At 42.6% G+C, this 14413-nt stretch overlaps 1 protein-coding gene across 1 annotated transcript; it reads left to right on the top strand.

Moving 5' to 3' along the window:
* The first annotated feature begins 1065 nt into the window (after positions 1–1065).
* Positions 1066–9405, top strand: LOC140065304 (phospholipase A2 inhibitor 1-like). The gene is made up of 5 exons (XM_072112900.1): positions 1066–1205; positions 2661–2777; positions 5260–5406; positions 7339–7485; positions 9046–9405. The coding sequence occupies exons 1-5, from the start codon at positions 1154–1156 to the stop codon at positions 9237–9239; spliced, it is 657 nt and encodes a 218-aa protein (XP_071969001.1). The 5' UTR covers positions 1066–1153; the 3' UTR covers positions 9240–9405.
* Positions 9406–14413: the final 5008 nt, after the last annotated feature.

Here is a 14413-nt window from a genome sequence, read left to right as displayed (position 1 = left end):
ACTGTCTACCAAAGACTGAGAGATGTGATATACCACGGACTGAGACATATGTGATACAATGGACTATTAGAACCACCCAAACCTCATTTTCCCTCTCATCCTGTCCCCGTCACCTGTAACCCTACCTTATTCCCCACAATCCCATATTTAGTAAATGCTTTGGCAATGCTAACTTGTATTTGATCCTTCCAATAAAGCTTCTTTGAATTGAATTTTTTATTGATTCCAGAACAGGGATTCCCAGCACTATTGGACTGGAGTCCTGGTCACTCACCAGAGAGGTTTGGACTATTGGACTGGAGTCTTGGTCACTCACCAGAGAGGTTTGGACTATTGGACTGGAGTCCTGGTCACTCACCAGAGAGGTTTGGACTATTGGGCTGGAGTCCTGGTCACTGACCAGAGAGGTTTGGACTATTGGGCTGGAGTCCTGGTCACTGACCAGAGAGGTTTGGACCATTGGACTGGAGTCCTGGTCACTGACCAGAGAGGTTTGGACCATTGGACTGGAGTCCTGGTCACTCACCAGAGAGGATTGGACCATTGGACTGGAGTCCTGGTCACTCACCAGAGAGGATTGGACCATTGGACTGGAGTCGTGGTCACTCACCGGAGAGGTGTGGACTATTGGACTGGAGTCCTGGGATTGCTGTCTACCTCCTTCATCTACACACACTCAAGTGACCTCTTCACATGTATAATCATTAGGACCCCTGTATGTTTGAGAGGACCCCATATACTCATCTACTCTCTTGTGGGATATGAGAAAGGTATAAGAAATCTGTGAGGCTAAGCCGTCCGCCAAGTAACGAGCCACCATAACAGAATTTATAATTTTAAGGTAAGCAACTACTCCCTCTATGCAACATGGTAAGAACGACTTTACCCCAGAGGCTACACAAATACGCTCAGGGGAAAAATCATTTATTTTTGGAAGTCTGGAAAAGTCTATTGTTTGATTGACCCAAAGCAGAAGAAGAAGAAGGTAAATATCTGAAAATTGCCAGGAGCTCCAGTCCCTTGGGTGAACAATTACTGTACTGACTCCCAACATTACATCAGCCCCTTCCCTGACGCTGTATAAGTACCAAGGCTGCAGTATAAGTTTCCTCCAGAAGAAGAAGATCATCCTGGACATCCGGCCATAGCAGAGATGAAGCCTGTTATCATAAGCGTCTTCCTTCTCTCCTTCTTCCATTCTATCGGTGAGTATCTTCTAAGAGTTTTATCTACGACTTGTGTTTTATAAGCAAATGGAAATAATCTTCAAGGGGCTTCATAGGTGAAAAGTATTGATAAAATATACAAAGAAGTTACTCAATAACAGAATTGTAGTCAAATACCCAGCAACCCCCACAAATACTCTCATAAATGGAACAGCCGAGATTCCAATGTAGTAGATGAACCGGGTCACTGCTTCTAAGCTTTGTTCCAATTAATAGGAGCTCATCTGCAGTAACCTGGTCTGACCACTACACAGAGAACAGCACGGTCTGCTTCTTGTTTCATTCTCTCTCTAGTTTACCATTTAGATGGTTAATAGATATAGTCACAACTTCTTGGGTTTGCGAAGTCCAATTCTTCTTCGGAGGGGCAGTGGTAAACACCCTGGGTGTGTGGGTGGCTGTCAGGGGGGTGGGGGGTTACTGTGAGCCAGTAAGTGTTTGATAATAAAAAGCTTCTTCTGTTTGTGAGTTTTAGGCTTAGAAGAATTGTTTATAGAATCATAGGGAAAATATCAACCTTTGAGTAGTATAAAAACTGTCAGATTTTCGGATTCTCCATAATACACCAGGGTATCCGTGCTTTTTTATATATTTTGTACCTATTTACAGCAGAGAAGTATATTTTAATTAAAAAAGATCATGTATTTAGAAATGTTACACAACCAACTAAATCTCTGAAGCTTCAGGTCCCGCAATGGGCACCAACAATACTCCTGGCTTAGACCTTTATCTACTTTAAAGTTTTTTCCCAGCCATCAGTTTTAACTTTCTTTTTGTTTTTAAGATTTACTTGTATTTAATTTTTTCTATATATTTCTATAGTTTTTTCCGAATCTCCATAATGCAGCAGAGTATCAGTGTTTTATATATTTTTTTACCTATTTACAGCAGAGAAGTATATTTTAATTAAAAAAGATCATGTATTTAGAACTGTTACACAACCAACTAAATCTCTGAAGCTTCAGGTCCCGTAATGGGCACCAACAATACTCCTGGCTTAGACCTTTATTTACTTAAAAGTTTTTTTCCCAGCCATCAGTTTTAACTTTCTTTTTGTTTTTAAGTTTTACTTGAATTTAATTTTTTCTATATATTTCTATAGTTTTTCCGAATCTCCATAATACAGCAGAATATCAGTGTTTTATATATTTTTTTTACCTATTTACAGCAGAGATGTATATTTTACTTAAAAAAAGATCATGTATTTAGAAATGTTACACGACCAACCAAATCTCTGAAGCTTCAGGTCCCGCTATGGGCACCAACAATACTCCTGGCTTAGACCTTTATCTACTTTAAAGTTTTTTCCAAACCATCAGTTTTATATTTTTTTTTGTTTTGTTTTTAAGTTTTACTTGTATTTAAATTTTTCTATATTGATGTACATGAATAATGTGATGTAATCGGTATGTGTAATACTATTTGTGTTCTCAGAATGTGATCTCGATTGCTACAAATGTAAAGGGAGGAACCATGAAACATGTCAGCAAACCGTAGTAAAATGTGCAAAGGGACAAAGCTGTATGACCATTTCTGAGGAGTGTATAGTAAGTGAGTATCAGACTCTGTACAGATGGGGATTTACATGTTTTGCTTTTTAAAGTTCTGCCTTTTCCTAAACATATTGTATATTTCCACAAATGTTGCACTGATCAATGTTACAAGTTAAAGCAAGTTAAGCCTGATATATTGTAATGATATATTTTGGTGGAGATCAGACAACTGTTGGGTATTTAAGGAGATCTGAAGAAATCGGTTCTCCGGTATTGGGGGTGGGTGGCTGCTGTTGCCCCCTGACTAATACTTACATCGTATCTAATGGACAACTGTACCCCTCAAAGATGCTTCATCCTTTAAACCTTCTGAATCTTTCAGTAGCTACGGGGGGGGGGGGGGGGGCATTTCTTTGGTGAATTTTTGACACATTTGGCGGCTCTTTTTTGCGTCTTACGTATGATCCTGTCTTTTTACATGTTGATACATGTTCAGTTCAGTGGACACAAGCCACGTGAGGGGGTTATATGCAGGAGTGGACACTACTGTTAATTTAGGATTTGAGGCGGTGTCCTGCATTTTTAAGATGACGACATATGAGGCTACAGTCACACGTTGTGTCTTGATTGCGTTTTGAAACCTATTACAACAGCTGACGAGGTGATTTGCCTAACTACATTACTGTTAACATTTGCATTTACAAAACGCCTATTAAACACAATGTAAACACATAAGTTAACATCACGTTTATATTGCGTTTTGTAAATGCAAATGTTCACAGTAATGTAATTAGGCAAATCACCTCGTCAGCCGTTGTAGTGTTTCAATACGCTATTAAAATGCAATTGAAACATAACGTGTGACCGTCCCTTAGAAGTAACCAAGAAAATTAAAATATTTCTGAATTTTCAAAAATTACAAAAATGTTAAACATTTAAGGTATGTGAAATTATTCCAATTTACATGTTAAAATAGGATCCATGAAAAAAATTCCTTCCTTTGCACCTGCCCTGGATCAGGTGCAGATTTGCGCCTAAAAAGTCACAAAAATAAGCAAAAAAAGTGATACATAAGTGAAAAGTTGCACAGAACATCTGGAAAACAAAGATACATGAGGCACAAGGTGCAGACCAAGGTGCACTAGAAAAAACGACAGGCGAAAAGTCGCAAAAAGTAGACAAAAACGACAAAGAATGAGACAATTTGACTAGAAGAAATAATGATACCTGTCCCCCTATAGATACTATACTAAGCAGGTAGATTTTTACTGTTTCAAAAGGGTCGACACGGAAGAAGGACCAAGATTAGTTTTACTTCTGGTCAGATTTATCTTCCGCCTCTTCATGTATCGGGCTGCCAGCAGCGCAGCGTTTATCCTACGTAAGGCGCAGCCGGCGGCTTTTCACGTATGAAAAGTCGCCGGCAGCAGCGAGTGCGCAGACGCGGGGACAGTAACGCCCCGCGCCACCCCACTCCCGTCCGGCCGCAACCCCCCCCCCCTTCACGCCCCTTCGCACCCCACTGGCGTGAAGGTGGCGGATTGGGGAAAATAATCGCAAAAGCTAGCAATAAGCAAGCATTTGCGATTATTTCAGGGCCTCTGCGCCACTGGCGGTGCGCAGACGTCCTGATAAATGTCCCCCATAGTCTCCAATAACCAGTTCTGAGCTAATTTCTACACCTGGTTGGGGGCAGCCCTAGATTTGCAGCCCTGCAATGAGCCCCGATACATCAAGAGTCAGAAGCCTCTTGATGTATCGGGCTGCGAATGTGCAGCGGCGGGGCACGAGCGCCAGCGTATGATAAATATCCCCCAGTATGTGCAACTTTTTGTGCGACTTCTTAAAAAATTCACAATTTTCACATCTGGATTCAGGTAATAACTCAAGAAACGCTGTAGGAATCTAGACAATGGAGAACTTTGAAAGGAGACAGTTTTAGGCGCAAAAAAAAAGTCGCAAATGAGCAAAAGATCCATGAAAAGTCTCAAAAATGAAAGAAAAAGGCAAACCAGCAGTCTGATCCATGCGCCCAATATCTACCGTAGCTCTTGTTGATTTGAAAGAAAATGGTTCATCGTTTCGTGAGTTTAACTTTCCCCCTTTTTCTATTTTTTTTTTTTAAGTCCTCAAAAGAGCTTTATGGACACATGAGACGCAGCACATAGAGGGAGGGAATAGCAGAGACGTGTGTAAAAACAGAATAACATGATTCAGAATATGATAATAGAGGGTTGGAAAAAATTGAAGGGAAGAGAGTTGGGGTCTCTGCTTAAGATAAGTGTCGCTGTATACAGTATGGGTGGGTGGGAGGACTTTTCCCAATTTTTAATACAGATTCTGCTAAAAAATACAGAGTCAACCTCCATCACAAACCTGACATCCAGATTTTGATTTAGAATTTGATTCCGATTTCCCAGCAAATAAAATAAATTACAATTTCCTCTATATGAACGTAAATTAAGGGTTCATATATTTTTATTGCTATAAACAAAACATATCAATAATAATAATAATAATAATAATATATTTTTTTGCAGATGGGACCCATCACTCAGTATGGAAGGGTTGCTCCGGTAACATGCCATGTAATGAGATGGCATATTCCAGAGTTAACAAGGACGTCTCTATAAGGAGTAACATCCAGTGCTGTGACAAGAATCAGTGTAACGACCAATTCTATCAAAGTAAGTGCAGAGAAACGTCAGAAGCGTCATGTTACAGTCAATGGGCCCCATCTATGATTGTGGCTGCGCCAGTTTTCAGGTGACTCTGCATCGGATAGAACGTCTTTGGATCCTGTACATGTGTTTATAAAGTGTCTGCGCCAGTTTTGTGTCGCGGCTGATCTGTACCCAACAAGAGAGAAAGAATGTCCCCCAAAGGGGCTGTTACTGCTTCGTCCGAGTTTGCGACACAATTTCACCCTTGGTTGAACTTGATGGACATATGTCTTTTTTCAACCGTATTAACTATGATACTATTATACTATGATTATTACTGAGACTCGACAGAATTGTGTTCCACGCTCTAAGTTAAAGGTTTACCTAAAACAAGATGGTGACCCTTCCCGAGCAGTGCAGGGGGCGCCAGATAATGGACAACCATCTGCCACACCCTGCACATCGGTGAGGCAAGCTGCTCTTAGAGCCTCACTGCTTCACGTTTGATAGATTTGTCCCAATATCTCTATTCTTATCTTTCTACCGTCTACTGATCGACCAAACCCTGACATCTCCATTTCCATCAGATAAATCACCAGACCTCCGAGGCCGATGTCTTGGGTTTGTATTGGATTCCTACATCTCATTTGCACCTTACAATCCAGAAACCCTTCCCTGACCATGGAGACCACGAAAACCCTAATCGTTGTGCTGATTCACTCTCATCTTGACTAATGTAATTTCCTACCAAACAGTCCTCCACTTACTAAAGTATCCCGACTACAATCTAAACTCAGGAAGAAGACTCCTTTATCAATCAACCTCTTGTTTTTTCCTTACATACAATCACTCGGAAGCTCCTGCCACCAGCGCCCCAAAAATGTCTCCAGAATCCACTATCACTAGACGATGGAAACATCTTAAACCCTGATTGTCCCTCCGATTCTTTCTCATCTAATGTAACTTCCTACTAGTTGTTCTTCCATCACACAGGAGGCCGACTTGTCTACCAGTCCCAACACTACTCAGATGCTCCCACTCTGTGTCAGTCGCCTCGCTGGTTGTCCATCTCCTTCCATATGCAATTCAAGCTGAACCCCTCAAGCACAACGTTTCGCACAGTGCTGCACCTCCCTCCCCTCTCATCTCAGGGATCGCCCAACCGGTGATATTTTAAGAAATCTAAGATTATTTTATCATTAATTTGAACCTCTCACTCACTTCTGCAGAATTTCTCTTGAGCTGCACCAATTCTCTGGAATAAACTACCCCGAATGATCAGACTAAAAACCATCTGCCAAGGTTTCAAACATGACCCAAAAATCCACCTCTTCAGATTGATCTACCGCATTCCCTAACTACATGTAACTTTCGCTTTCTTTTCTCCGCCCTCCACTGATATATCTTCATATCTAAGTAATTCCTCCCCTCTGTTGCCATTGAGCAGGATTCTCTGCAGTCTGATTCACCCTGGGTTTTACAAATATCGATAGCACCTGGTGACCTTGATGGTCATATTTTACTCATCATGCTTTATTTATACTGTATTTTAGTTAGACCATTCTACAAGCATTGCCACCTCTTTTCACTCCTTCATAGACTGTTAGCTCTTGTGGCAAGGGCCCTCATTCAATAACAATGTTATTGTTCTCTTATGTCTTATATTATTGGTTTCTTCCCCCATGATCTGTAAATTGCTGCAGAATCCTGGAGGTTGGATTCCCAATGTTGGACATTGAAGACCTGTCCTAAGGATGGGTCATCAATACCTGTGTCCGAGAATTACCAGACTTAATCAACTCTGTTACACAATCATAGAAGAAGCCAGAAGGGGCAATATACATGCGCCAGATAATGAAGCAAATGGGGTGGACATTTATTTATTTCAACATCCTTTTCCACATGATGATGATGATGATTATTATTATTATTATTATTATTTCTACTATTCTTTAGTGCCAAAAGAGGGGCTCCCCCAAGGTCCCAAATGTCCGTCCTGCTTCAAATTTGACTCTACAGAGGAATGTGTGCCGGACAATATAACTGCATGCCAAGGCATAGATGACAAGTGTGTAACATTTGTGGGGACTATTGAGAAACCAGGTAAATCTTTCAATGTCCTGTAATTGTTTTTACAATTTTTGCCTAAATAATTGTCCAAGCGAATACACGAATCTGTGCAGTAGATCTCGAGTTATTTAGATCATTGGGGCAGATTTACTTATCCAGCGGCGCGTTCTCCGGGTTCTGATTCGGGTTCTGCCGGGTTTCACTAAGGTCGTGCGCCCGATGTCTACTAGGTGTCGCTGCTGCGCTGAAGTCCGCCGGAGTTCGCTGGAATTCACCTACTTCGTTCCGGTGTATGTGAGTGCTATTTTTGTGACATAATTTTTTTTTTTTAAAATTCCGTGTTTTTTCCGAATCCGTTGGGTTTTCCGACAGCCACGCCTCCTGATTTCTGTCACATGAAAGCCGGCACCGATGCGCCACTATCCGGTCACCTGTGCAAAAATCCCGGGGGAATTCAGGGAAAAATGGCGCAAATCAGAAAAATATGGGAAACCCTACGAAAATGTGCGAATCGGACCCTTAGTAAATGACCCCTATTGTGTTAGATTGTCCATGCAACTCTCTTCTCCCACTCCTGACACAATGATAGCGACACCGCAGGAGAAATGCGGCCACAGGCTTCCAGAATCTGTTGCTTTGGATGCCTGCTCATCCCGTATTCTCATAGTCAATTTCCTTCAGATGACCCCAAAGATAAAAGTCTAAGGGGGTCAGATTGTGAGACCTTGGTGGACATTCAACTGCGGTGTTTCTATCAGTGTGTCACGAGTGGAGGCGGATACCAACAACCATTCATTTTATTTAGGTGTATCCATATGAATCGCTCACCTTGTATTTTAATTTTACCCGGGTTAAATACAAGATAGGTTCCATAGGTTTAGTTCTTAAGTTGAGTTTGTATGTAAGTAGAAACTGTATATTTTATAATTGTAGATCCAGTGTAAAAAATTTTTTGCCCCAGTGACAATTGGAGTTTCAAAATGTTTTGCTGTAATTGGACCAAGGATTATCAATAAAGCTTCATTACAGACACCTTACAGCTGATCATTGCAGCCTGGGACTATAGTAACATCCAGAGAGGTCACAGGGGGCAGAGGGGTCCGTCTGTAACTAGGGGTCATCTGTAAGTCAGGTGTCCTTAAAGTATGGGACCGCCTGTATAGACAAATTTTGTTACATTAATTTAAATATTAAGCCCAAAATAAGTTAATCCAAAAAACAAAATGGCAAGTTTGAAAATGTATTTAAAATTACTAAAAAAAAAGCATTAAATAATACAGTATATGTAAGAGCGGAATGGTACCATTACAATATTGAATTTATTTTTCCGAAGTCTTTGTAAAATTATGATGAAAAAGTCGACCGGGCAAAGTGTGAGCCCGATGTATGTGGTAAGTTTCTTAGCTCCCCCTTGTGGTGACTGTGAGTTGCCATAAGTTTATTATTAAACTTTATGGGCAAATGAAGTCAATTTGAAGTATCATAATTAGTTAATTACTTTACACTTCTAAGAAAATGTACAAGTATCATGTAGTTCTGATTCCCAATGGTTATTGATGATTTTTTTTTTACGATTAATAATATTTTATACAGATAAAACCCAAACAACTTACACAATGAAAGGATGCATGTCTTCCGTGGGATGCAATTTAGAACTAGATGAAGTGGTTGGATGCCGTGTCCTGGAGGAAAAGATCTTTAGGTGTGTCGATCCCACATCCAAACTTCCAAATGATGAAGCGGTGGAGAAAGAAAAAATAGCACTTGTTCCGGGAACCTACGCTTAAGAGAAAACATTCTGCCGCCTGTGAATGATGAAGATGCATCAACGCCCAAGGCCAAGAATGTTCACTGTACTCCTTGTATTTATCAGCAAAATCAGAGCAAATATTCACCAAAATTCATAACATTTTCTCTGTTGATTAATTTCATATTATAAATAATTAATTCTAATTCATTTATAAATTATTTCACTAATCATTTTTTTAGTAGTTTACATTTAACCAAAAAGCTCCACATTCCTTTCATGGACAAAGAGATCTTTATTTTCCAACCCTGGGAAATAAAGGTTGCAAGTCTTATAGAAACTGTCACGGGTGCTCCTGCGACCCATCAACCTGTGCCCCTCTCCGCTGCTCCTGGCCCCCGGCGTTCCACTCACCTTCCCGGGATCCAGTGACGACCCTGGCAGTGCGGCGCCTCCTAGGGGGCACGTGCGGCAGCTTCAAGAAATTTAAAGGGCCATCGCACCGATAATTGGCCTGGCCGGCCAGCCATACTGCTTAAGTTCCAGGCCCTTCCTGTGTCCCCTGCCGGATCTTTGTGCCTCACAGCCTTAGAGAAAGCTCTCTAGCAATTATCCTGCGTTCCAGTGTATTCCTGCTCCTGAATCCTGTGTTGACGTGTTCCTGTGTTACCAGAGTCCCTCCATGTTCCTGTGTTACCAGAGTCCCTCCGTGTTCCCAGTGTTCCTCCGTGTTGCTGTGTTCCTGTGTTCCTTGTGCCTGTGTTCCCATGCCCATCTGCCTGGACCTCCCGTTGCTGACCTCGGATTGGACTTGACATTACATCTCTGCCGCCTGACCTGACCCTGTGCCTGGACCTGACCACGAGACTGTCTCCTGCTTAGGCACCTCAATATAGGCTGCCACTGTGGTCTAGTCGCACCGGTGGAACAAACTGGTGGTATCCTACCGCAGCAAGTCCATCCCACTTTGCACCAGGCTCTGGTGAAGACCAGGTACCACTTAGATTCCGGTCCCAGGTGTCGGCTAGTACCATCTCCCGTGGTGGTCCAGTGAATTCACATATCCCGAATCCTGAGAGAAACTATCATTGTAACTATCAGTCTCAGATGTCTGGAGACAGGAGATAATTCCAGATAATTCCATTTGTATAATAATGAACAAGACATATTTGAGATATTCAAAGATTTATATTTACGAAAATGTGGTCATTGTGGAGATATCTATGAAGGTAATTTTCATTATCTGGTAGTCCAGGCACCAGGACTTTCTTTCAGTGGCAGAATAAACTACTTCACATTTCCCCTAATGGCCCTTTAAAGTTGACTTCCAGCTGTGGCTCATCCTTAAAACCCTGCCCTCACTACAACAGTTGATATGAGCTCATCCCAAAAAGGATGCCTGTGCTACAACAGTCTATATGGGCTCATCCAAAAAAATTGTGCCTGCACTTTATCGGTTTATAAGGGCTTATCCCGAAAACCGTGCCCACCTGCCATCAGTTGACATGGGCTCATCCCAAAAACCATGCCTATGCTCCATTAGTTGAGATGCGCTCATTCCGAAAACCATGCCTGCACTTTATCGGTTTAAAAGGGCTTATCCCTCTAAACTGTATCTGTGCTCCATTAGTTGACATAGGCTCAGCCTGTAAACTGTTCCCATGCTCCATCAGTTGACATGGGCTCTTCCGAAAAGCCGAGCTTGTGCTCCATTAGTTGACATGGGTTGAACCTGAAAACTATGCCCGCACTCTATCAGTTGACATGGGCTCATTCCAAAAACCGTGCCTATACTCTATCAGTTTAAATGGGCTCATCCCGAAAAGCATGCCTGCGCTCCATCAGTTGACATGGGCTCAACCTGAACACCGTGCCCGCGCTCCACCAGTTGTTGTGGCCTCTTAGGTCTGTAATATAATGCGGCAAATGGCGATCGTGGTAGGTACCGGTAGTTGGACCACCCAAGATCAGAGGTTTTCCCCATCCTGTGGATAAAGAATAAAAGCCATTATTACCTTTAAGCTGAAAGATTGAAACATATTTAGTACATAATTGAAATGTTCCATTAGATTTTCTTTTTTAATCAACAGCTTGTAGCTTTCTAAAAAATAATCAAAATTGAATTAATTGAATAAAAAAATGTTGGCTTTGATTACGATGAAAAGTCTCGTGATACCTTTTTAGTAAATATGTTTTAATGAATATTATATAAATTCAGTACAAAAAGCTGCAATAAAAATGTCCAGAAATCTTTATGCTAAGGCTGCACCACTGTATATATCCTCCTGAAAAACTGATTTTTGAAGAGTTTTTTTTCTTTGTGCTCCGCCTCCTCCGCGTCGTCCTATTTCTTTCAAGTTTTGTTTTGCTTTTTTTAACGTAATTTTTCTTAGCAAATTCTAGGCATTCTTATGTAGAATGTTACTTTCTTATCATTTTAAGTCTTCTACATTTTCTAATAAAAAAATAAATTGCCCAAAATATTTTTTTTTGTAATATTGTGATAAATGTTGCTCCTGATTCTTGGTAATTTTGTTACATCAGTCAAAAGTAACTTGGTTACAAATTCTTGTTCCAATACAAATACAAATTCACAACCAATCCATACAGTATATACTCGAGTATAAGCTGAGGCTTCTAATTTTACCACCAAAAACCGGGAAAACTCAAGTATAAGCCAAGAGTGGGAAATGCAATGGTCACAGCCTCCCCTGTAGTATATAGCCAGCAAGCCCTCTGTGGTATATAGCCTGCATGTCCCCTTTAGTATGTAGCCAGACAGCCCCCTGTAGTATATAGCTAGATAATTCCCTGTGGTATATAGCCAGCAAGCTCCCTGTAGTATATAGCCAGACAGCCCCCTGTAGTATATAGCCAGACAGCACCCTGTGTTATATATAGCCAGACATCCCCCTGTGTTATATACAGCCAGTCCCCTTTGGTATATGGCCAGAGAGCCCCCTTTGGTATATAGCCAGCCAGCCCCCTGTGGTGTATAGCCAGCCAGCCCCTGGTGTATATAGCCAGAAAACCCCTTTGGTATATAGCCAGACAGCCCCATGTGGTATCTAGCCAGACAGCCCATTGTGATATATAACCAGACAGCCCCTTGTAGTATATAGCCAGACAGCCCCTTGTGGTAAAAAGCCAGATAGCCCCCTGAAGTACATAGCCAGCCAGCCCCCTGAAGTACATAGCCAGACAGCCCCCTGTAGTATATAGCCAGAAAGCCCCCTGTGGTATATAGCCAGCCAGCCCCATGCGGTATATAGCCAGACAGCTCCTTATGGTAAATAGCCAGACAGCCCATTGTGATATATAGCCAGACAGACCCTTGTGGTATATAGCCAGACATTCCTTGTGGTATATAGCCTGCCAGCCCTCTGTGGTATATAGCCACCCCCTGTGGCATATAGCCAGCTCCCTGTGGTATATAGCCAGACTGCTCCCTGTGGTATTTAGCCAGACAGCCCCCTTTTGTATATAGCCAGACAGCCCCTTGTGGTATAAAGTCAGACAGCCCCTTGTGGTATAGAGCCAGACAGCCCCTTGTGGTATTTAGCCAGATAGCTCCCTGTAGTATATAGCCAGACAGCCCCCTGCAGTATATAGCCAGATAGCCCCTTGTGGTAAAAAGCCAGATAGCCCCCTGAAGTACATAGCAAGACAGCCCCCTGTGGTATATAGCCAGCCAGCCCCCTGTAGTATATAGCCAGAAAGACCCCTGTGGTATATAGCCAGCCAGCCCCATGTGGTATAGAGCCAGACAGCTCCTAATGGTATATAGCCAGACAGCCCATTGTGGTATATAGCCAGACAGACCCTTGTGGTATATAGCCAGACATCCCCTTGTGGTATATAGCCTGCCAGCCCCCTGTGGTATATATCCAGCCCCTGTGGCATATAGCCAGCTCCCTGTGGTATATAGCCAGACTGCCCCCTGTGGTATTTAGCCAGACAGCCCCCTTTTGTATATAGCCAGACAGCCCCTTGTGGTATATAGTCAGACAGCCCCGTGTGGTATATAACCAGATAGCCCCCTGTAGTATATAGACAGACAGCCACCTGTGGTATATAGCCTGCAAGCCCTCTGTACTATATAGCCAGACAGCCCTCTAAGGTATATAGCCAGCCTGCCCCCTGTAGTATATAGCCAGACAGGCCCCTGTGTTATGGAGACAGCCAGCCCCCTGTAGTATAACGCCAGCTAGCCCCTTGTGGTATATAGCCAGACAACTCCTGTTTGCCCAGCACATAAAAAAATAAAAGTACATACTCACCTTCCAGAGCTCCCTGATGCTCAGTGCAGTTCCCTGAAGCTTCAGCCCCCGGACGGCCCCTGGAAGCTTCTTTTAGCACAATTTCAATTCAGCGGTAAATTGCTTTACCCAACAAATTTTCCTCCATGTCACAGCCTCTAGTAGTAACTAAATGATCTTCCAATACTTATGCCCCAGTGTGGGAGCCGCAGCAATGGCAGCCGCTAGGTCTTATCCTTAGGGAAGGACATATATATTCCTAAGATTGAGAGAATTGCACTAGGTCTCACTTTATGGGGGTCTTATTTTTGGGTATTATATGATATATTTCATCAGTTGTGACCATACAGACTGCAGCCAGGGCAGGGGGTCTTCAGGAGACCATCGCTCTCATGCCTGCACTATGAGCCAATCCTCAGCTCATACAGGAGGCGATAGAGCCGCAGCCTCCAAACCTGCAAAACCTGTTCCCCAAACAAACCAATGACAATAATCTAAGCAAATAAGAGATGGAAAGATTTGTTCCTGCAATGTCTGCAGGTTAAAGTGATAATATGTAGTTTTCTAGATGTTACATTATAACTGACTGGGGCGATCCCACGGTGCGTTGTCCGACGAGGGTTCAGGTTCAGCCAAGATTCACTAAGGTCCGTGCGCCTGATATGCAGTAGGTGTCGCTGCTGCGCCGAGGTCTGCCGGAGTTCACCTTCTTCTTCCCGGTTCATGTAAGTGCTTGATCTTGCTTTTTAAATTCCGCGGTTTTCCCAAATCCGTCGGGTTGTCGGACGGACACGCCCCCCGATTTCTGAACGCGCAAAAGCGGCGCAATGGCGCCAAATTCCGATCGCATGCGCCAAAAGCCCAGCGGAATTCGGCGCAAGACACAAAAATTCGGGAAACCCGACGAAAGTGTGGCCGGGGAGCTCTTAGTAAATGAGACCCACTGAGGGTCATT

The sequence above is a fragment of the Engystomops pustulosus genome, chromosome 6 (assembly GCF_040894005.1).
Source record: "Engystomops pustulosus chromosome 6, aEngPut4.maternal, whole genome shotgun sequence".
In the NCBI taxonomy this organism is placed as follows: domain Eukaryota; kingdom Metazoa; phylum Chordata; class Amphibia; order Anura; family Leptodactylidae; genus Engystomops; species Engystomops pustulosus.
Note: the sequence above shows the minus strand (reverse complement) of the source record. Positions and strands in the feature narration are given on the sequence as shown.